The 23801-nt window shown below is 37.9% G+C and overlaps 1 protein-coding gene across 4 annotated transcripts in view; it reads left to right on the forward strand.

Annotated features, from left to right (window-relative positions):
- PTPN11 (protein tyrosine phosphatase non-receptor type 11) overlaps positions 1-23801 on the forward strand; it is a 61510-nt gene that overhangs the window by 1412 nt on the left and 36297 nt on the right. For 2 of the 4 annotated variants that reach the window (XM_032471954.1, XM_032471956.1), the window contains exons 2-5: positions 14149-14271; positions 18435-18626; positions 20267-20459; positions 23358-23474. In XM_032471954.1, the coding sequence (XP_032327845.1) occupies positions 14149-14271; positions 18435-18626; positions 20267-20459; positions 23358-23474 (625 nt within the window). Of the gene's footprint in view, positions 1-14148; positions 14272-18431; positions 18627-20266; positions 20460-23357; positions 23475-23801 lie in introns of all 4 variants that reach the window. The other 2 variants (XM_032471953.1, XM_032471955.1) reach the window with 1 other exon arrangement.

Genomic DNA, 23801 nt, shown 5'->3' on the forward strand with positions numbered 1-23801 from the left:
CTGTTTCAAGCTGTTGGGGGTATTTGAATGAGAGACTTTCCAAAATATTAGGAATGTCTTCTCAAAATACACCTGCTTATTATTCATTTTGGGAATTTTAAAAAAGAAAACTGAAAACTTAGGAAGTGAGTGATTTGGACAAGTCTGCTGGCAAGTGCTTACAGATCTGGGTAATATATAACTTCATTTCATCAGAACACTGTATACCCTAAATGTTCTCATTCTCTAGGGAGTTTTTAAATAAAACAGTTGTCTATTCTTTAATTTGTCAAATAGTCATTGAGCCTTTTGTTCCTTGTGTCTGCTCTTGCAGACAAGTAAGGATCTTCTTTTAGGAGACAAAAAGACTGGGGGCTGGGAGTGGGGAAGGGGCTGGGTAGTAATAGACCCTACATTGTCCAGCTTGTTAGTTTAGAAGCCGAGAAATGTGGGTATAGCCAAAGCAGCAAGTGGTAAAGATGACAGTTTGAAATGGAGTAATTCTCCCTCTCCTCCGCCCCTCCCTTACTTATTATGGAAAAGAAATGTGTGCTACCCCAAAAGTCAGATTATGAACGTAACACACATAATTGGGGATTATTATTATTTTTCAGATCATAGGTCTGTTTTATTTTTTTAACCAGCTTTATTGAGGTATAAATGACATGCAATAAATTGCTTATGTTTAAGTGTACAATTTGATAAATTTTGACACACGTATACACTCGTGAAACCATCACCACGTGGACATAATGAACATATCTAACACCTCTTGTGATGGCTCCTCCAGCCCTTTGTGGTCCCTTCCTTGTTGTCAGGCAAACACTCTTCTGCTTTCTGTCACTATACGTTAGTTTACATTCCTAGAATTTTACGTAAATAGACTTTTATGTGTGGCTTTTTTTTCCTTTTTTGGTACATGTGGCTTCTTCTACTCATTGTAGTTATGTTGAGATTCATCCATGTTGTACAGTGTGTCAAATGGTTCATTACTTTTGGTTGATTAGTAATATTCCATTGTATGGATATACCACCATTTATTTATCCATCCACCTGTTGATGGACATTTGGATTGTTTCAGAGTTTGGCTATCACAAATAAAGCTGCTCTGAATTTTCGTGTACAAGTGTTTGTACGGACATATATTTTTCATTCCTCTTTGGTAAATACCTATCAGTGATAAGGCTGGATCACATGTATATTTAGCTTTTTCAGAAATTGCCAAGCTTTTTCAAAATAGTTGTGCCATTTACATTCCCACCAGCAGTATGTCAGAGTTACAGTTCCTTCACATCCTTGCTAACACTTGCTATGGTCAGATTTTAAATTTTAGCGATTTTAAAGGGTGTGTCATTGTATCTCATTGTAGTTTTTTTTCCATATCAGCATTTTTAATTTTTTAATTTTAATTTTATTTATTTGGTATTTTAATTGAGGTATAATTCACTTATAACATTAGTTTCAGGCGCACAGCATAATGATTTGCTAATGTAGTTTTAATTTGTATCTTCCCTGGTGACTAATAATATTGATCATCTTTTCATGTTCTTGTTGGCCATCTGCGTATCTTCTTTGGTGACATGTCTATTTGATCAAATATTTTCCCTTTTAAAATTTACTTATTTGTTTTCTTATTGAGACTTGAGAGTTTTTTATTCTGGATACAAGTCTTTGATCAGAATTGCAAATATTTTCTCTTAGTCTGTGGCTCATCTTTTCATTTTTTAAATAGTGTGTTGAACACAGGTTTTTAATTTTGATGAAAGTCCAGTTAATCAATGAAAAAAAGGATCATGCTTTTGGTGTCATTTCTAAGAAATATTTGCTTAACCCAAGGTTTCAAATGTTTTCTCTTGGTTTCTCGAAGTTTTATTATTTTAGGTTTATGATTCATTTTGAATTAACTTTTGTATGTGGTGTGAGGTGTGGATACATCTTCTGTTTTTTGCATGGATATCCAGTTGTTCCAGCACCATTTGTTGGAAAGACTGTCCATCTTTATTGAATTTGCGCTTTTGTTAAAAATCAGTTGCCCATTTATATGCAGGTCTATTTCTGGACTCTATTCTGTTCCATTGATCTATTTGTCTTTCCTTATGCCAGTATCACATGGTCTTGATTATTATAGCTTTGTAGCAAGTTTTAAAATCAGATACTGTAAGTCTTCCAGCTGTGTTCTTTTTCAAATGATTTTTAACCTCAGAATTAATTCATTCAACAAGTAGTTATTGAACTAGGCAGGATGAAGCAGTAAGACAGGCAAAGATTGCTCTTCTTATGGCCGAGAGAGAAAGTGGACAAACACATGAATAAATAAGACCGTTTCAGGTAGTAATAACTGCTGGGAGGGAAAAAAAACCCAAATGTGGGGAATGTGGTCAGTTTTGATGATGGGTTTAGGAAAAGTCTCTGAGGATGTGATCATGTGGGCTGACTCCTGAATGACTGATATTCTGAATTTTGTTTTGCTTAATTATCATAATTCTTTTTGGTTCATGGGTGTGTGTGTGTGTGTGTGTGTGTGTGTGTGTGTGTGTGTTTTCACCTTCTATCCTGCAACCTTGCTGCTAAACTCAGTAGTTCATGGGTTTAGAGTTTAGAGTTTGTACGCATTCAGTAATTAGAATATCCTGTTCGATGTACTGGTACCCCTCAACATCTTAGGGAGAGAAAGGAAGGCACCGTAATTTAGCAATGCCACTACTGAGTTTAGACTTTGCTCGGCTGCCGTGCTCTGCCTTATTCAGCTGACAAAACTGGCTGTATCCTCTAGGTCTTCTTCAGCATCTGGCACATCTTTTGCATTTACTTTTGTTCCTCTGGAAGATAACGTCCCATGAGTTGAACTGAAAGGGGCAGAAAATTTAGCTTGTTCTCAGACTCCAGGCTTTTGGTTTTTATCTGTTGCAGGTCAGGTACATTCTGTCCCTGGCTCTCCCTGGTGGCCATGTTTGTTTATCTCCTATGGGAGTAAATAAACTTGCCTTACTGAAACATAACAGTTCTGTGTCTCTCCAATTGAAACTGAGATGTCTTTATTGATGTCCTGTCCTGATGTAAGGTCAGATTTTTGTCCAGAGCTGCTCACATGCTGGGGCCGCTGCTAAGACTACTTACCCTTCTTGCATGTGCCCGGTGTGGAGACTGTTAGAGAGTCGCACAAGGTCTGGAAAAGCAGAGCCAGCCCTTGTTTGTAATTGTTACTAGTGGGCCTTGGTGTACTTTGTTAAGCAACTGCCGAACAATGGAAGACACTGTGCTTAATTCTCTTTCCCTTTGGGAAACACAGACAGCACTTGCCCTCCAAAGCTGAGCTTTTTAAGAAAGGTAAATACTGATGTTTGGCAGGTTCTGTGGGAGATGAGGACTGCAAACAAGGGTTTGAGAGTCCCTGAAATGGATTCAGACACCCTAAAATGCAGCTCAGTTCTTTACTGAGTTCTGGAGGGTTATGTGCATTTAGCAAACTTGTGTGTTCTGTGGTCCTTGGCAACATTAAAATATGAAAGATACAGTTCATGTTTGCAAGGAGCATTGAATTTAGAGAGGGAGACATACTTGAACGACAGCATCAAATGAGTTTGATGACTGTAGCACCAAACTGAAACTGAAATTTTTCCGAATAGCGCATACTGTTTAAAATGCATACGTACTTGTATACTGATATACACATTCATACACTGTATGTACCTGGCTATACACACGTACATATACACACAGGCAATATGTTTATTTTAAAGAGAATGGACTGTAGATCCAAGTCTTTGTCATTCCATTGACCAACTCTGATGAGACACTGACCCATTCAATTCAAGAACTGTTTATTGTGGGATTACTGAGTGTCGAACACCATGCTAAGCATTGGTTGTTCCAGGTCTTAAGGAAACAGCAAGTGTGAAAGTGCTGAGGTGGGGGAGTTCTTGGAGTGCTTGAAGAACAGAAGGGAGCACGTGGAGGAGCCATGAGGCTGGGGCCGTAGCTGGGGACTAGAACACACAGGGATTTTTAAGGGCCTCAGTGTCATGTGGACCACGGAGACGAGTTTGGATTGTATTTTAAGAGCAATGCAAAACCGTAGAAAGTTGTGATCAGGGGAGTGGCATGAGCAGATCTGTTTAAAAATATCCCTGGAGCTGATGTGAAGGAAGGATTGTAGGAGGACAAGTAGTCTCAGGGAGGGGAGACCAGCAGGAGACAGGGTGTGAACAGGAGAAGCCATTGTTGGAAAAGTTTTTGGAGGCAGTTTCCTTTTATTGCCTTGTCATTAGAGCAGAGATGCTAACCAATGAAACTCTAGGAAAAGATAATGATTTATAAAGATATAGCTATCCACTACCATTAAAAACCTGCCTTAACAACTTTTTTCTAGCCTCTGTTACCTAGAATGCTTGTCCCTGTTGACTGTGCCTTCCTCATGACCTATCCTGTTCCTACAGAATATTAAAATTTAAAATATTTAGAAAGAAAGGAATATTCTTGTAATTTGCAGAAAGTACCGAACTGTAAAACCTCTCCCCAAGGACAAAGAAAATGATGTTTCTGGAGGAGCGGGTAAGAAAGCTATACCCAGTATCACTTTTTATTTAGGCAAGAAACTGAAATTAGATTTTGGATCTCTAAACTCCCTTCTTTGCATAGCAGCCTTGAGAATAAGTTCCTGAAATTATTGGCCTGCTTAGCAGTTTCCCCACATCACTGGGGGAAGGGGATGCATAGATAAAACAAAACATTCAGCATCATTGTATTTTGTTTTTGGTTCATCAGCGCTTTTTTGTTTTTTGTTTTTTTTTTTTTTTTGAACTCCCTTGACATAAATAAGTTCCTGGCCTCAGAGAGCTAAGCCTTTGTAGAGTCTGTGCTCCCTAATGAGATTTCTGGAGGATAGTTTGGGTTTGTAAACTCTCTTGGAGGCACGGCTTCTGTCATTCCTTTCTTAGGTCCCCTCAGCACAGAGCTGATTTATTTTAGACATTGATCTGAGCCTCTTCTTCACAAGTATTGGTGTTGTGTATGTCTGGGTTTTTAGCTCTTTCTGTGAGATGGATGGTACCCACCTGGGCCATGTTGTGACCTGAGAATCTTAGTAAGTGATAGGCAATGCCAGAGGATGGCCTGTTAGAAGGGACTGTGAAGCGCTGGCGGGTTTGCAGGTCTTAGAATGTGCCAGAGGATGACGCCCTTCCCCGCCTTCCTCGCGGGGTTTTTTCACTGTGCCTCTCCTCTCTGTCTTTTATCCTGCCTGGTTTTTCTTCATTCCCCAAAATTCATTCAGGCAACAGTCATTCCTCAAGTGCCTACTGTATACATGAGGAGGACTGGAAGTGTATCTGTTTCTTCTCATCCTGTCTGGAACCACTGTATTAATCACCTTATTGGTAAACCCAAATGTAGATGCACTAACTTGCCTTTTCCCCCTCCTTTTAGGTAACACAGATACATTGACATTATTTTTTGGGAGCAGGCTAACTTCTGCTATTTGAATTCACACTAGGTGGGAGATGGGGGCAGGGCTTAGAGATGTGTGTGGCCTCAGTACCTCATATTACAAGTGTTTATATAATCCTTGAGACCAGATCTATAATATAATATTAGTCCTCCTAACTGCACTATTTTTCTTTATCCTTACTAAGATCTCAGGGGTTAAATGAACTCTAACTGCTCTGTATTAGTGATAAGCATGTTGCAAATCACAAAACTGCCCGTGATTGAACTGCAAATGTTAAAATACAATTGGGAAAGAGTTTTTAGTAATTACAAAGGCTTTTTGAAAAAAAAATAGCTAAGGAAGAAGCATTTACAGTATATCAGAACTCGAGTAGGTGGGTTACGGAATAGAACTTTCAATTTCTAATTATATACTGTTTGAAATAATGTAGGGACGGCCCCTGAGCCATGAAGTTCAGTTTCTGAAAAGGCACTGTAGCTTAAATGATTCATATGTCAAAATGGCCTGTGTGAAACTAACATAATTATGCAGGTGAAGAATCTATCTGCGTATCTTCCGCCAATAGTAATAATGCTAACAACAGCGATAGCTAACGTTTATTAAGCCCTTACTCTGTCCACCCTGTGCGTTAAATGCTGGTTACTAAGCTGCCCCTGTAAACATCAGGCTCCTCTGTTCACTCTTAATAACATGGTAAGTATAATTAGAAGTTGTAAGTGAAATAATAATAGTTTATTTAATAAAGGGGTAAAGAGACCACCACCTGCCTTATCTCCTGTGCCTGATGGTGTCAGTGGTGGTTACCCAGCCCCACCTTCAACAGTAGAAGTCACTTTTATAATGTCCCTCATCATCAGCAGGACATCTGTGTGTTATTTCTGTAAAATATACGATGGTGGGAACACATGGTTATGAACAGAGACAATCTAGATCCAGAGTCCTGCTTTAGATTTGTTTAGAAATAAACAGCAGAGTGTAATGGTTGAAAGTTTGATTTCTGGAGTCCATTTTGCGCACAGGCACGTGGCAGACAATCATTAAAGGTAGCTGTAATTTTAACCAGCTGTAATGTGTAATAGCCGGTCAATTATTTATTTTTTTTCTTGCTGTCGAAACTAGTTCATAGTTGCTGGAAAAAAAAGTATATGTAATGATATAAGCATAGATAAATCTTTTCTATTTTGTAATTTGTAGGTTTTTTATTTAAAGATAAAATATTATTATTTGTAAAAATACAATTCTGTCTTCTCTTTTCTCCATACTCTCTCTTGACCTAAATTCTCATCTCTGTCTTATTTACTTTCTTCTCCCAGTCATCTCCCCTTTTTAGTACCTACTGCAGGGTCCTGTTAAATTTTTGTGCCTTTATTATACGTATTTTATTCTGACCTAAAACTAAATTCCTAGTTCCAAAGGTGAAACTCTGTGGGCTTTCTCTGTGCTAAGCATTTTATATGTATTAATTTATTTTCATCTCACAACAGTACTGTGCCTTAAGTTTTTCTAAACATAGCAAGAAACCCAGAAGCCATAAAGGAAAAAGCTGATAAATTTAACCAAGGCAAGATGACTTTCTTGAGGAAAAAAATAACCACAAATGAGTAAAAAGAGAAAAAAGCTAAGATAAATACTTGCCCCACAAATATAATAAAGGATCATTTTCTGGTTCTATCAAGAGCCCCTTTAAATCAGTAAGAAAAAAAAAATCCAATAGAAAACGAACAGTGGCAAATGAACAACTCACAGAAAAGGAAAAAAAGTGGTCTGAAAATATGAGAAAGTCGTCAGTCTCTCATAGAAATGCAAAGTAGAATGGTACCATTTTCCACAACTCAGATGAAAAAGTTTGGTAATGTATGTAGTATTGGCAAAACTGAGAAAATAGGGGCTTTCACACTCAATTCGTGGGAGTTGAAACTGGTACTTTGTTTTGAGTGCAGTTCAACAAATTTGTCAGTGAAAAACCTCTTGTCAGAGCAGTTTCATTTCTAAAATTTTAATTTATAGATTTACTTTAAAAGTGTATAAAGATGATAAAAGATGTGATACGCTGCATTATTTGTAATAACAAAAACCTAGGAATAATATAAATGTCCTATCATAGGGGTTAAATTATGGCTGGTACATTCTTACAATGGAATAATGTGTAGCCATTAAAAAGAATGTCCTGTATAGCACAGGGAACAGGAATTCAGTATCTTGTAATAAGCTATAATGAAAAAGAATATGAAAAAGAATATATATAAATGTATAACTGAATCACTGTTGTACACCAGAAACTAACACAACAATGTAAATCATCTATACTTCAGTAAAAAAAGTATTCAAAAATAAATGAAAATAAAAAGAATCTCTTGATTCAGAAAGATCTTAGTGTTGTAACAAGTGAAAAAATCTGGGTGTAGATCAGAATTCCTTGTGTGTTTCACACAGGTTGGCGTGGAGGGAGTAATGCATTGGCGCATGTGCACACGTAGGTAAATATCATATCTACACGTATGTGTGTGGGACATTTCTTAAAGATTAGGAAGCCTCTAACTGTAGTTACTTCTGATGAATGCAACCAGGGGTCTAAGAGACGCTTGGGCTTTTTCTTTGAATTTGCATACCTATCTGTGCTATTATAATACATTTTAAAAATTAAAAAGATTTTAGAAAGTTTATGTTTGTGTTCTCAACAAGATCCTAAAGGATATTGATTCTGTAAAAAATTTGAGCAGCCTGAAATAGCTGGTTGAGATAAGGGAAGATGAAATGGGAATGAAAAACAGGATAAGCAAATAAAAAGTTCTTGCTAGAAGCAGTAAATAATGCATGTGAGGCTGCCATCCCAGTGGTGAGGTTGAGGACAAACCCAAGAAATTCTTTTAGGACCCATTTTTAAAAAAGAAAGAGGAGATAACAGTGGTGACAGTAAGGGAACAGGTCCCCTGATAGGTGGTGGGGGCCCAGGCTGGATGACAGGTACTTAAAAACGAAGCCACTACTGAACCCGCAGTATTTCATTTAACGAGGACTGATGATGCAGAAAGACACTGGGAGAGATCCACACTTCACCTTGCACAGAGGGGAGGACAAAAATGGGTTTCCTTTCATTCACTTCATTAGCCTGGTAATTGTAGGTTTAAGGGTTTTTATTGGAAATACTACAATATAACCATCATTATAATTTTAAAATAATTAAAATCTTAGAATTAGGAACAAGGTGTCTCCCTTGCCTGTCACTGAAGTAGTTGTCTTTTTCTGGTATAAATGTCTGTGCTGTATTTGCTTCATGAAAGGAAGTGGTGAGTTTTCCTTTCTTTTTGATTCTCTGGAATAAATTATAGAGCATTAGGATGATCTGGTCTTTGAAAGTTTGGTAGGATTCCATTGTGAAACCATCTGGGCCTGGTGCTTTTCTGTGGGGTAGTTTTTGCATTTCTTTCTCTATTTTTATACAGAAGTTGGTTTGCCTAAGTTTCCTCTCTAATGGCGAATTTTGGCAATCTGTATTTCCCTAGAAAATTATTCATTCCATCTAGATTTTCTAATTTATTTGCACAACAGTCTGCAAAGTAGTTTCTTTTTTAAAAATTCTTCTGTTTCGCTTGTTATTTCCCCCTTGTCATTTCTTATTTTGTGTATTTGTGATTTTTTTTCTCATTTTTTTTTACCCCTAAATAAGTTAGCTAGTGGTTTGTCTATTTCATTAATTGAAAAAGCAGGATGACACAGAGAAAAAAATGTGACAATGAGTGTGTATATGTCCATGAATGACTGAAAAATTGTGCTGAACACTGGAATTTGACACAACGTTGTAAAATGATTATAAATCAATAAAAAATGTTTAAAAAAAAAGAAAAAGCAGGATGATTATTTAATTAGATCTACTACTTTTTGTTTTCATCTTTATAAAATGTATTTACTTCTTTGCTATCCTTTTTCTAATGATTTTTTTTCGAGCTGGGAAATATTTTTTATTAATGTTAGTGTTTGGTGTAGTGAATTTTCCACTGATCACTCCATTAGATGTAACCCGTGGATACTGTTGTGAAGTGTTTTCATGGCCATTATTTCTTATAAATTGTGTAATTTCAGCTTGTATTTTCCCTTTTACCCTAGAAGTTGTTCGATGGGAGGTTTTAAAATTTCCAGGTAGAAGGGCTTGTCTGTTTTGGTTTTTTTTGTTTTTTTTTTTGTTTTTGGTTTTGTTAGTAAAGTTCAGTTTTATTGCAGTGTGGTATTTCATTGTGTAATAGTTCTACTTTATAGAAGGTACTGTTTTCTTTGCAACCTAATCTGAGGTCAGTTTTTATGAAAATGCACTGGGCCCTTGAGAAAAATGTGTATTCTCTATTTAGGGTATGGAGTTCAATATATGTGTATAAGATCTACCCTGTTGTTTATGTTGTTTAGGTTTTCTATCTCTCTCTCTCTCTCTTTCTTTTTTTGGTCCATTTTATTTTGTATTGAATGTGGTGTATTAAAGCCTCCTATTATTAGTGTGTTTCCATCTATGTTTCCTTGGATCTCCTGTAGTTTTTGCTTCACAAAGGTAGTTGCTGTGTTATTTGGTACATAAATATTCATAGACTTGTTGATTTCTTTTGGTAGATAGCAAACTCATCCACATTTATTGTTATAACTCATCTCTGACCCCTCTGTCCCTTATCTGTTCTGCTTCAAGCGCACTGGGCTGTTGAGTACCTGAGCATGTCGAATACCGTCTGCCCCAGTGCCCTTGATCCTGCTCCTCGGTTTGCCTGGTGTGCTTCTCTCCTGTGTGTCTGCATGTAGCTGCCTCACTTCTTCCAGATCTGATCAAATGCTACCTCAGTGCCAAGGCCCTCCCCAGCCATCCTGTATAAATAGCATCCACTGCACTCTCTCTCTCTGTTCCCCTCTTGCTGCTTTATTCCTCTTTGTAGCATTTAGTGCCAGCTGACATTCTATTCATTTACTTTTATTTCCTTTATTATAAAGAAAGCTGCTTGAGGGCAGGGATTGTTACTCTGTTAACTGCTGTGTCCTCTGTGCCTAGATGCCTCATCTGTGATAGATGCTCAGTAAGTGTTGAATGAATGAATTTAGTAAGCCCTCTCTTTTATTATCCCAGTTTATTATTATTTTTTAAAAAACAGCTTTAATGAGCTATAATTCACATACCTTATGATTCACACATATGCAGTTCAGTGATTTTTAGTATATTCACATACTGCAACGATCACTAACAATTTTAGGACATTTTTATCACTTCCAAAAGGAGCCCTGTACCTATTAACTATGCCTCCTCTCTAAATAAGTACTACTTTCTGTCTCTGTGGACTTGCTTATTCTGACATTTCACATCAATGGAATCATGCAACATGTGGTTTTCAAGTTTGATCCAGATTGTACCGTTTAACAGTACTTCATTCCTCGTCATGGCTAGAGAATATTCCATTGTGTGGATTATCAGTTTATCCTTAAAGTGAGCCTAAGACCTGTCATTTCCATTTTGCAGATGAGGAATCTGAGGTGGAAAGAACTTGCCCCCCAGGTTACAGAGCTAGTAAGAGGTAGAGCTCAGATGGACGCCTAGGTCTGTGTGATCGGAGCCCTAGCCACCATGCTGTAGGTTATGTGGGACACGTCTCCATGTCCTTACTGCTCAGTTTATGACAGCTTTTCACCTGATATTATCACTCTCCTTCACTCTTGTAAAACACTTTAATTGGGCCAGTGTTTGTTGCAAAAAGTTCATTTTGACTGTCAGTATCAGGGCTCCACAGTTAATATTGACTTATGTTCCTGGGAGCATTGGATTAGCCTATAAAGGTCCAGGATAACTTGACTTTATTTTTTTATTTTTATTTTTTTGATATTTAATTGATTTATTATTATATTATTTAATTATTTTATTTTGGGTGGGGGTGATAATTAGCCTTGTTTATTTTCAGAAGAGGTACTGGGCATTGAACCCAGGCCCTCGTGCATGCTAAGCACGTGCTCAACTATTTGAGCTATACCCACCTTTCCCCTTCCCAGGATAACTTGACTTTAGAAGTTAACTCCTTTTACCACAAATGTTGGTGACTTTTGGAATCCACGAAGGAAATCTGGCTAGAAACTAGAGAGGAAAACCTTGAAGTGTCATCCCTGGTGGACTTTGTTATTTGTGTGGGTCTTTTTTTAAATGTTGAAATGATTTCAAATTTATGCAAATGTAGAGTGAATTATAAAAGAACTTTTGTTTACTTGTCACCAGATCTACCAGTTAACATTGTACCACATTTGCCTACTCTCTCCCCCAACCCCCTCCACCATATATATATATATATATATATATATATATATATATATATATATATATATATGGGCTGTGTATATAATTTTATTTCCAAACCATCTGAGACTAGGTTACTCCAAAGGACTTCAGTGTGTATTTCCTAAAAACAAGTACATTCACACATGTACACTCATTAGAATCAGGAAATTTACATTATAATAACATTATCATCAAATTTCAACCCCCTTTTCAAATTGTTTCTGTAATATTCTTTATTGCAAAAGACAGAACCACCACCACCACCACCAAAACCCTTCTTTTCCCTTTGCCTCCTTTCCCTCAGGTCCATGATACAGTCCTGGAAGAATCATGCATTGTATTACCTGTGTCTTGTTACTGGCCTGTAATCTGGATAGTTCTTTGACTCCATTCATGGTTTTGACATTTTTGAAGAGTACGTGTCAGTTTGTTCGTAGAGTGTTACTCATTTTGGGCTTGTCTAATGTTCCTCATAATTGAATTAGGTAATTCATTTTTGGCAGAAATATCTCAGAAACGGTACTGTGTTCTTCCCAGTAGGTGATGTCAGGAGGCACATAATGCCAGTTTAACCCAGAACTGGTGGTGTTAACTTTTGATCAATTGGTTAAGATAGTATCTGTCAAATTCTCCACTGTGAAGTTTATTAGTATTTTTAACTTGTTAATTAACAAGTAACTAATAAGCATTTTGTGGGGAGGTACTTTGAGTTACCGTAAATCCCTGTCCCTCCTAAAATATTACTCCCACTAGACTTAGCATCCACTGATGATTCTTGCATCAGCTATTAAGATAATAGTTGCCAAATGGTGATTTTCTAATTCTGTTACTCCTTCTATACTTATTATATGTGATTCTTTATGATTCTAATGCAAAGAGCTTTCCTTTTCTCCCCATTTATTTTTTAAATTGTAGTTAAGTATAGATAACATAAAGGTTTTATCATTTTTTCCACTTGTAAGCATACAGGTCAGTGGTTTTAAGCACATTCACATTGTTGTGCAGCTATCACCACCATCCATTTCCAGAACATTTTCATTTTCCCAGCTGAAACTCTGTACCCACTGAACAGTAGTTCTCCTCTCCTTTTTCCCTCAGCCCTTGGCAACCACTATTCTGTTTTTGGTCTCTATGAATTTGACTACTCTAGGTACCTCATATAAGCAGAATCATAAATATTTATCCTTCTGTGACTGGTTTATTTCACTTAGCATAATATCTTCAAGGTGCATCCATGCTGTAGCATGTGATGGAATTTCTTTCCTTTTTAAGGCTGAATAATATTCCATTGATGTATATCATCACATTTTGTTTATCCATTCATCTGTCTCCGGACACTTGGGTTGCTTCCATCTTTTGGCAGTTGTGAATTATGCTGCTGTGAACTTGGGTGTACAAATATCTATTTGAGTCCCTGCTTTCAGATCTTTTGGGTACATACCCAGAAGTGGAATTTCCAGGTTCTGTAATTCTATGCTTAATTTTTTGAGAAACGTTAATTAGTTTTTAAAAATTAATATCTGCATAGACACTTGATTTCCTGTTTAATTCAATGGGTTATAATCCATTAATATCATTGTTTATTTTGAGGTACAAATTGTCCCCAATTTGGCTCGTGGGAGGCCCTTCAAGCTGGCTCCTGTATACTTTTGACATGTGCTCTTTGGAGCTCTTTTGTGCTGTAGCGCAGTAAGATTTCCAAGCTCATCTTACTTTTCATGACCCAGCCCTGCAATCAGCTGTTTCTCCAAGGAGCCCAGTTCCTTTTATTAGAAAACAGCATTTAGTATTTAGAAACCAAGATTAGGGTTCCGAGTATGCTGATTGCTACTGGGTGAAATTGCTTCCAGACCCTTTCAGAAGAGACTTAGGAAAATATACACAGAAATACACATCTGTATTTTTCTGTCTTTGTATCTATCTCCATATATATGTTAAAAACTAAAGTTTGCATTGATACCTCCAGTTGCCATCTACTACCACAAGGTTATTCTGGCTTTCTCCCTTCCCATTTGTCTGTCTCTCTCTCTCCAGCAGTGAGAGACCTGGCTCCCATTATTTTCAGTATGGTTACTTACTGTTTAGTGGTTTATTTGTTTATTTGCTTACTTATTTGCTTCATCCCACTTCATGTGCTCAGTCTCCTGGCCGTGTGGACTGTCTTTTTGGGCTCGGTCCACCAAGTGCACTGGCTTAATACCCATACCTCCAGCCACAGGCCCACTGACCATGCCCCCGCTCACTGTGTTCACAGGATCCCAGGCCCCTACTCTGGGGAAGGTGCTGGGGACCAAGGAGAAGAGGGCAAAGGGGTCGTATTGGCATTTTTATTTGCTACTCTCCACATGGGCGTTTTTTAAGCTATGATGGTGTGGAAAGTAGTCCTGACAGAGGCCTTTGTTTTTTATTGCTCTCTTTGTCTCTCTCTCTCAAGATGGTTTCACCCGAATATCACTGGCGTGGAGGCGGAAAACCTACTGTTGACAAGAGGAGTGGATGGCAGTTTTTTGGCACGGCCCAGTAAAAGTAACCCCGGAGACTTCACACTTTCTGTCAGGTAAGTTGGAGGAAAAAGAGAGACTCCTGGAGTGTTTTCCAGGTGGGAAATGTTAAGCCTGCATTTGGACAACTTGCTACCCTCACTCATAGTGTGAAGGGCAGCCCTCTGCGCTGTGGGTGAGGCCCTGCCAGCGCCCCGGCCCACAGAGTAGGTGTGATTCAGGCCTGCTCGTGGGGCTAAGGATGTGGCCCCCTGAGAGTGAGAGGCTTGGGGGGCCAGCAGATGGGGCCTGCGGGTGGGCTTTTCTCCTCACTCTCTCGACCACTCGGGTTGGGATGGAACAGAGGATAACCAGTTCTTAAGCCAGGTTCATTCCTGATTCCATCAGAAACAAGGACCAGTCCTGGTGACATTCATCCTGAGCCTAGTTCCCGGCATTTTTCCTTTCCCTTCTGTGGATTTCTGAATGGGAAGAAATGCTTTTTAAGAGAAGATCGCTTTTCTTTTTCACTTTTCACTTTTTCACTTTTTTTACTTTCTTTTCATAAAACATCCCTTGAGGAAGTTATGGTCCCGTTTGTTCCCCTGCCCGGTCCCATTCCCCTCCCTCTTTCCTCAGAGGAAACCACCATCAAGAGGTTGGCATATCTCCTTCCTGAACATGTTTTTATACTTACACTGCGTTTGTACTGTGTGTGAACAATGTGATGTTGGCTTGTGTGTTTTTAGAATTCATATCCATGGCTTTACTTGTATGTATTCTGCAACTTCCTTTAACCTTTGTGTTTTATTGTTTGTTTGTTTGTTTTAATAGAGGGACTGGGGACTGAAAGCAGGACCTTGTGCATGCTAAGCACGCGCTCTGACACTGAGCTGTAATTACCCCGCACCCCTCCCTTCTTCAGTTTAACTTTTGTTTGAGCTCTGTGCTGGTACATCTGGATCTAACTGTTAATTTTAATGGCTATATACTATTTGAATGGTATGAACATAGCACAATTTATCCAATCCTCTGTTGTTGGACATTGGGTTGTTTTTAGTTTGTCTTAAAATTTTTTTGCATTGTAAGTTTATTTGTTTGGTGGGCAGGGGGAGGTAATTAGGGTTATTTTATTTATAACAGAGGTACTGGGGATGGAACCCAGGACCTCGTGCATGCTAAGCACGCGTTCTACCACTAAGCCATACCTCCCCCTTGTCTAAAATTTTTTTGAACAGTGCAGCCAACATCCTGTTACATGTCTCTGAGCAGATGTGGGAAGGTTTCTTCTAGAAATTGGCTTTCTCTTCTACACTCATTCTCCTTACTCTAGCTCATTCCAGGAGCCAGAACTGAATTGCTCTATGAACTTGCTTTTATGATTATTATTTTTACATAAAGAAGTAAGTAATCACACGTCCTGAAGATTTGTTTAGGACCCTTTTGGGACTTGGGAGGCCTCTTTTTGATGTAGATTAGTTTCTCAAAGAGCCATGTCGTTGGCTTTTACTTCCGTTTTGCTACGAGTGGGTGGAAGCCTTCGTGAGTCTTCTGGGCTTGTCCTAACACAGACTTCTAACCTAAAGTTGAGTGATATTTGACCTTTATGGGTTTGAATGGAGATTATATAATAATGACTATGATGATGGTGATGATAGCAAATGTAATATTGAGGACTTGACATATTCTAGGCTGTTTTGCTAAGCAGTCTCCACATATTTTATTTGATTTCTCCAATAACCTGTGAGTAAATACCACTATTATCTGCATCTTAGAGGTGAGTAAGCTGAGGCATAGAGATTAAGTTGAAAAGCTAGCCTCATGTATAACTGAAAAATCGTGCTCTACACTGGAATTTGACACAACATTGTAAAATGACTAAAACTCAATTAACAAAATGTTGAAAAGAAAAGAAAAGCTAGCCTCATAGCTAGTAAGGGCAGAGGCAGGACTACAGACTGGTGAGGTGTTTTTTGTTTTTTTTTTTTCCCTTTTTATTCTCAGCTTTTTATCTTGAGAAATTTCAGATAGGAAAAGGAAAGTTGAAAGTTGTAAGAAAGCTGAAAGATGAATACAGTGAACACCCACGTTTCCTGTATTTATTGACATGTTTGCTCTTTCTCTTTATGAGTGTACATTTTGAAAATAAGTTGTAGATGTCAGGACATTTATTTTTACCTCTAAACAGTTCAGCGTGCATGTCCTGTGAACAAGGATGTCCTGTGTTGACTACAATTTTGTTATTGTATATAAGAAATATTAACATCGATTCAATAATATTATCCAACATGTAATCCATATTCAGATTTCTCTCACTTCGATAATGGCTTTTGGAGTCATCCTATTGTTTCACATCAGGAAGCACATAATATCTGTTCTCCCCATCTTTTGGTGTTTACACCCCTGGCGTGTCATTGCTTCTGGGTCCTTAGTAGGCAGAGCTGGGAAATAAATATTTATATATTTAAAGCCAAATTTTAAATGTATCGACTTATCAATAAATATATATCAAGGCAGGTTTGCTAGTTCCAGCTCTACCCCACTTCCTCACCTTTTCCCGTTCCATGTTTGTGTTTCTCTTCTCCTCTTCCCGGCAGCATCAGTGGATGATCTCATGAGTCCAACCTTATAACACAGAAATAGTTTCAGAATTACCATACGACTATCATTTCTAATTACAAACCCGTTAAGTAAAGTTTGTGATTTCTCTGGAGTATTTTTGTTCTCAGACTATGTCCCACTAAGGGTGTATTCAATCAGTACTGTGTTCAAAAGTTTTGGGAATTAATTTTCTGTGTAGTTGTGAACTACTGTGAAGTTAGATTCATTTCTTTCTTTTTGTATTCAGTTTTTTTTTGTTATGTAGTCATTTTTTTATCCTTGTCAACTTTATTTTTTGAAATAAATATGTGAAACATTTATAAGATTTAGAAGTCCAACTGTATTAAAAAGCTCAGGTGTTAAAACAGAATCAGAGGTCACTGGAGGAGAGTGACCTGAAATGCCTTTTTTGCCCACTGGAAAAGGTTGTCACCAAAAATAAGAAGTAGATATTGTTACTAACATTGTGGGACAATTTTTCTTATTTTCTTTAGTTCCAATTTTCCTTTTTCTTTGGTAGAAGTGTATTTTTATTTCCGGAGGCTTCATCAATAACACTATAGGGTCAAACTAAAAATAAATACAGGTCAGTGGCTACCATTTTGGGATTGCCAGACCCCTTGGGTCCACAAAGATGATTATGGGTGTCCTTGAGATGTATTTAGTAGTTCAGAAAACCAAATGGAAATCGTCAGATGGCCTAGGCTAACTAAAATACCAAATTTTAGGAACTTTTGGCCAGTATTATGTCAGTTCAGTTGGTTGGAAACTGTCAATTATGTGTCTTTAAAATGATTTTTAAAGATCAATTATGTATAGTATCTTAAGTGTACAGTGAGATGAGTTTTGACACATGCATTTATTAATGCAGCCAGCACTCCAATCAAAATCTCGAGTATTTCTATCACCTTAGGAAGTTCCTTGGTGCCCCTTTCTAATCTTCCTTCCCCTAAGAGGCAACTACTATTCTCATTTCTATCCCCAAGGACTAGCTTATTCTACAATATCATGTAAATGAAATCTACAGTATATATTCTTTTGTGTCTGGCTTCTTTCTCTTAACATAATGTTTCTGAGATTCATCTATGTTATTTGTGTATATCAATGGTTCTTTTTTTTTAATTGCTATGTGGTTTTCCATTGGATAAACTATTTGTTTATCCATTTTGGTGATAAACATTTGATTTTTGAATTATTTTCTATTACAAGCAAGGCTGCAATGAATATTTTTATGCAAGTCTTTTGGTAGCCATCCAGTTTCATTTCTTTGGGGCAAAATACTTAGGAGTGGGTTTACTGGATTATGAGGTAGATGTTTGTTTAATTTTAATGATATTTGTCTTGATTAATTAGTGATGAGAAAAATGATTGTCATTTGACATATGCAATTTGATAGATCAGACTTTCAAAATAGAAGTTGTACAAGAGAAAGAAATTAATAAACAGCCTGGGTATTGAAATGGTTGACTGTGTGGTTATTTCACTCACTGCTTTTGTTACAGGAAAAGTGTAAACTCGTACCTTACTTTTTTATTTTTCAATATTTAAATGGAATCTGATAATGAATATGAGATCCGTTTTTACTAGTATAGCCTTTTATCTGTTTTTTCTTCCTCTTTCTAATGGACTATTTTAGAAGAAATGGAGCTGTCACCCACATCAAGATTCAGAACACTGGTGACTACTATGACTTGTATGGAGGGGAGAAGTTTGCCACTTTGGCTGAGTTGGTCCAGTATTACATGGAACATCATGGGCAATTGAAAGAGAAGAATGGAGATGTTATTGAGCTCAAATATCCTCTGAACTGTGCAGATCCTACCTCTGAAAGGTCAGTTACATTTTAGTAACTGCAGAGTCTGCATCTCTCCCGTGCCATAGGTGTGATGTGAATGCCTCGCGGGGGTTTGGCATCTATCTGTTTCTTGAGCTGCAATCTTAAAAGTTTTACTAAAGTAGGAATAATAGGCCCAGATTATTCTCAGAGTGCCCTTTTCACGCAAAAGGTTTAGTCAGTGTTACTTACACTCATTCTGCAGAGGTCTCAGACTATTCCTGTATGTACGTGGTACATGCAGTAATTTTAAGACTACTGAACTTGAGCGTTGCTGAATTTTGTAAGTTATGAGAGCAAATGATAATGGAGACACTAAAATAGTAGCAGTTTCCTGTAGTAGCTCCCGACCAGCTATTCAGCAACGCCACCAACAGATGTCAGTTTAAGCTCAGAAGTGGAAAAGCAGAGAGCTCAGAGGGCCAGATTTTTCATCACTTCTTTTATGTTATATCCACAAATGTGTGGGCATGACCTTGCTTAGAGGGAACTGTACTGTCTCAGAGATCTTTCCCCCGTGTTGGAACTAAGCTGATGAAAGCTGGGGCTTGACTATTTGTATTGATTTTATTGGTTTTCTGCATTCCCAGTCTGCTCTCTGACTCATTACCAAATCAGGGTCTCTTCCTTAGGTTTGTATATTTTGTATCTGCATGTAGGTTTCTTCCACTTGTCCCTTCATGTCACTACTATTTTCTGCTGATAATTTGTTTCTCCAGCCAAATTATTAGACAAAAGGCTGTCAGGCAACTATGTGCAGTTTATTTCTAAATTTTACTCTGTTCAATTGAGGGTAGATGAAAAATACCTCACAGTACATTCCTTTAGTATTAAGCCATTCACACTGTGAGCTGATAATGCTTGTTTTCTCACCAAGATCCCAAGGGGGAAAGCCACATTATTAATATGATTATGTTAAGATATTTTCTGTAGTAACTTAGAGTAGTGTTGCCTCAAAGACCAACCTCAGATGACCTCCATCAGGACTCTGTGTGTTGGTTAAAAACGCAGATCGCTGGACCTCACTCAGACTTAGTGCATTGTTCTGATTCTGAGGCATGGGAATTCACATTTTTAGCAAAATCTCTTGCCCCTATTCTGAGTCTTATGTGCTTTAAAGTTTGAAATGGTAACCCAGTATATAGTCCAAAGATTTGACAGTGAAGCTGGAGGCTCCTGAAATAGAGGTTGGAAATCTGGAATAGTTTGGAATGCTTAAATTAATTTATAATGAAGATCCTTTTTCCAGGTAGTGTTTACATGCCCAAGCAAGGGCAGCTGTTCAAATGTTTCTCTGTTTCTACCAGAAGTTTTTTATTATAACTTCTTTAAATGACTGTTTTAAAATTGCCTTTTTAAAAGATGGGAGATTTAAAAGGAAATAGGAAAGATGGAGGACATTTACCTCCAAATGACTGAAGGCTTATTTAACAAGTTTAGTGGTCACTTGTAACATCTCTGACATTTTTCCTGCCTGCTTGAGATGCAAATTCTGTCTTATGTGGGATGGATTAGTCTCTTGGAGGAATGTGTCTGTTTTTAACTGTGTTTAGGAGAGGTGACTTTGTATGGTAGTTTTGTGAAAGAATGTTGTGATCCCATGTGAACTCAGTTGATTTTCATTTTAAAAAATTTAGGTGGTTTCATGGACACCTCTCTGGGAAAGAGGCAGAGAAATTGTTAACTGAGAAAGGAAAACATGGTAGCTTTCTTGTACGGGAGAGCCAGAGCCACCCTGGAGATTTTGTTCTCTCTGTCCGCACCGGAGATGACAAAGGGGAGAGCAACGACGGCAAGTCTAAAGTGACCCACGTCATGATCCGCTGTCAGGTAAAGCCCCAGGTGAACTGTGGGTGTGGTGAAATGTCATCTTTGGGTGCTTTTTCTGCTGGGAGAAAACCAACACCATTACTTCCAAAGTCAGGTCTTCTTTGTTCATTTAGTCGAGGGCGTCTACACTTTCAATACCTTGTTAATTATAGTTGTTTCATCATTCATTAAATTGTTTCTTTCCAGTCAGTCTTTGGCAGATTAAGTCATGCCTCAGCGCAACACCTTCTGCCCTGCAGTATCTGATCTGTTCATGCTTGCCTGCTGCTGGGGTCTGCCTGCATCTCAGTTTTGAGAGCAATGGCCTCAGCTCCTCCTTTGGGTCATCACCGTCTACCCTGTGACTACACGTGCTTTCATATTACTGAGCTCCTGCATTAAGGCTGGGAGAATTGAACACTATTTCTTGTTTTTAATGTGGTGGCTGGACCAAGGAGGTTGGTTCTTGGTCAACTGCGTCAAACTTTGTTTTGGTATAGTTTCTTATTAGCAACTGTCTATTCACTTACTGCTTCAGTTTTTTAAATAAGATTTAAAAAAAAAAAAACCCAGCTTTATTGAGATATAATTCACACATCATACAATTCACCCCTTTAAAGTAGACAATTTGGTGGGTTTTGGTATATTCACAAATTATACAACCAACAACAAACACTATCGAATTCCAGAACATTTTCATCACCCCAAAAAGAAACTCTGTGCTCATTACTGTTCACTCTCAATACTCACCACCCCCAGCTCTTGGCAACCACTAATCTCTCTGTTTCAATGGATTTGCCTATTTTGGATTTTTCATATAGCTGGAATAATGTAATATGTGGCCTTTTGTGACTGGCTTCTTTTACCTAGCATGTTTTTAAGGTTTGTCCATGTTGTACTGTGTCGGTAAACACTGTCTTTTTATTGTCAAACATTCCATTATATGGATAGCCTGTATTTTGTTTCTCTGTTAAAAAATTGATGGGCATTTTGGCTATTATGAATATTTTTGTGTAAGTTTTTGTGATATTCTGTATCTGATGAGATATCATGTCCATATTTTCTTTCAATTTGTAAAGTATAGTTTCCTTTAATTATTTGAATATATTTATACCAGCTGGTTTAAAGCCTTTGGGTTTTCTCAAGGACAGTTTCTACTGAGTACCCCAGCCCCCTACCCCCACCCCACCCATGTATGGACCATATATTCTTGTTTCCTTGCATGTCTCGTAATTTTTTGTTGGAAACTAGACATTTTAAATAATGTGGCAACTCTGGAAATCTGATGCCCTCCTCTCCCAGCGTTTGTTGTTGTTACTTTTTATTATTTTTGTAGTTGTTGCTGTTTGTGTGTTCAGTGATTTTCATGTATTCTTTGTCATGTATGGACACTGAAGTCTTTGCTTGGGTAGCTTAGTGGTCAGTTCATGATTGTACAGAGATTTCCTTCAATGCCTTGAAGCATTAAATTTCCCAGCCTTTGCCAGAGAGACTCTGTGTGTGTATGTTGGGGCACATCTGCCTTCAGTGCTCTGGCAGTTTAAAACTCTGCCTTAGCCTTCACTTCCTGCTTGCACGGAACCTCAGGGTCAGCGAGAGGCAAAGATTAGGGCTTTTTTTGCTCTTTCTTCGGCTTCACATAGCCTTGCACGTGCACATGACCTTCTAGATTTTCAAGGATATTTGGAGGTTTTCAGAGCCCCGCTGTGGACATAGATTTTCCTTGTAAGTTTTTGGTCAGTCTCTTATTTGCCCTAACTGATACTGCCGCCTCAGGCAGCTGTGATATTAAGACGTTTGCTGCCAGTTGTTTTGAGGAGATTCCCTAAAGGTCGGTGTGAGTGAGCTCCGTCAGTCAAATAAAGACCATCTCTGAAATTAGGGCTCTCCCAGGGAGCTGCTAAACAGGTCAAATAGTGATAATTCTCTTGAGATAGGTTATGAAAGAGTCCCAGATCCATCCTGTCTGCTCCAGTTGTGCTAAGTTGCTTTGTTTTCACAGCTACTATGGCTGTTGGTTTTTAATGCTACCAAGAAGCTGGAGAGAGGTAGGTGGGAATAGGGTAAGTTAAAAGGTCACAGTTTGTTGTTCTTATCAAGATTCAACCTTTTTCTTGAATAAATGCTCCTTGGACTGTTACAAGTTCTCGGTTAGTTTTCTGAGTCCTGAAAAATCTGATGACAATTTTTGCCAGGGTTCTTGTTACTTTTGTGGAAGAGTGGATTTTTCAGAGGTCCTCACTTTGTCATTCAGAAAGTGCTTTTCCCCCATCTAGTTTGACTTTTGAATAAAAGCTCGTACCCAAGTATGTACCAAGTGTGTATCATTTCTAGGGTTTTGTATTTTCTAAGTTTAACCATTTTCCTGTTGTTTTCCTGAAATAGCCTATTCTGGTCTCCTTGTCAGAAAAAAGTTTCCTGGTCTCTGTGTATAATTTCCCTTTTAAATTGTCATTAGAAGATGAAAGGAAAAAAAAGAAGATGAAAGTAAAGACATGTATTTTGGGTTTCAGTGTTGCCTCACCAGCCTTGGAGTTTGTTGTGTTTCAGAGAGAAGTAGTTATTTACCTTCTGTTCAGCAGCCTTGTGTTTAAAAGTCACTTAGCCTAGAGTATAAGTGAACAGTAAAGAATACAGTTTTTCATTTTTTTTTAAGCTACTTAGTGAACTTATGAGGAAAAAACTTTTTTGTGGCCTGTTTACCGTTGGATATTTATTTAGAGCTTCTCACACCTCACAATGACCTTTTTTACGTTGGGCCAACTTCTCCATCTTTGTCGTCTTTGTTGCTTCCCGTTGTGCTCGTACAGCTCTTTGATCTTTCCTTTGTTGGGGGAGAGTTAGTCTCTGTCCTTGAGATGGGAAAAACAGTAATTTAATATAAAGGTCATAAACATTTTTTTTTTTTTGTCTTGAAAGGAATTGAAATATGACGTTGGTGGAGGAGAACGGTTTGACTCTTTGACAGATCTCGTGGAGCATTACAAGAAGAATCCTATGGTAGAAACGTTGGGCACTGTACTACAACTCAAGCAGGTAAGCGTATTGGAAAGCTAAACTCCATCTCCTCACAGAGTTTAAAAAGCCGTAATTAGAACAGTCCAAGTAGACATTAGTAGAATAGTGTGGTGAACCTCCCGTATCATCACCCAGCTTCAATTATGATCAACTCATCAATTCTTCTTTAGTTTATTACTCCACTAACTGCCTTCTTCCTGTAGTATTTGGAAACATTCTAGATATTACATCATCTTCATGCCTATCTCCATATGTATTTCTAAAAGCCTTATGGAGTTTTTAAAGCAAGTTTTTATTAAGTTTTCATTGTAGATCCATATTTGGTTCCCTTTAGGTGATCTTATC

The sequence above is a fragment of the Camelus ferus genome, chromosome 32 (assembly GCF_009834535.1).
Source record: "Camelus ferus isolate YT-003-E chromosome 32, BCGSAC_Cfer_1.0, whole genome shotgun sequence".
Lineage (NCBI taxonomy): Eukaryota > Metazoa > Chordata > Mammalia > Artiodactyla > Camelidae > Camelus > Camelus ferus.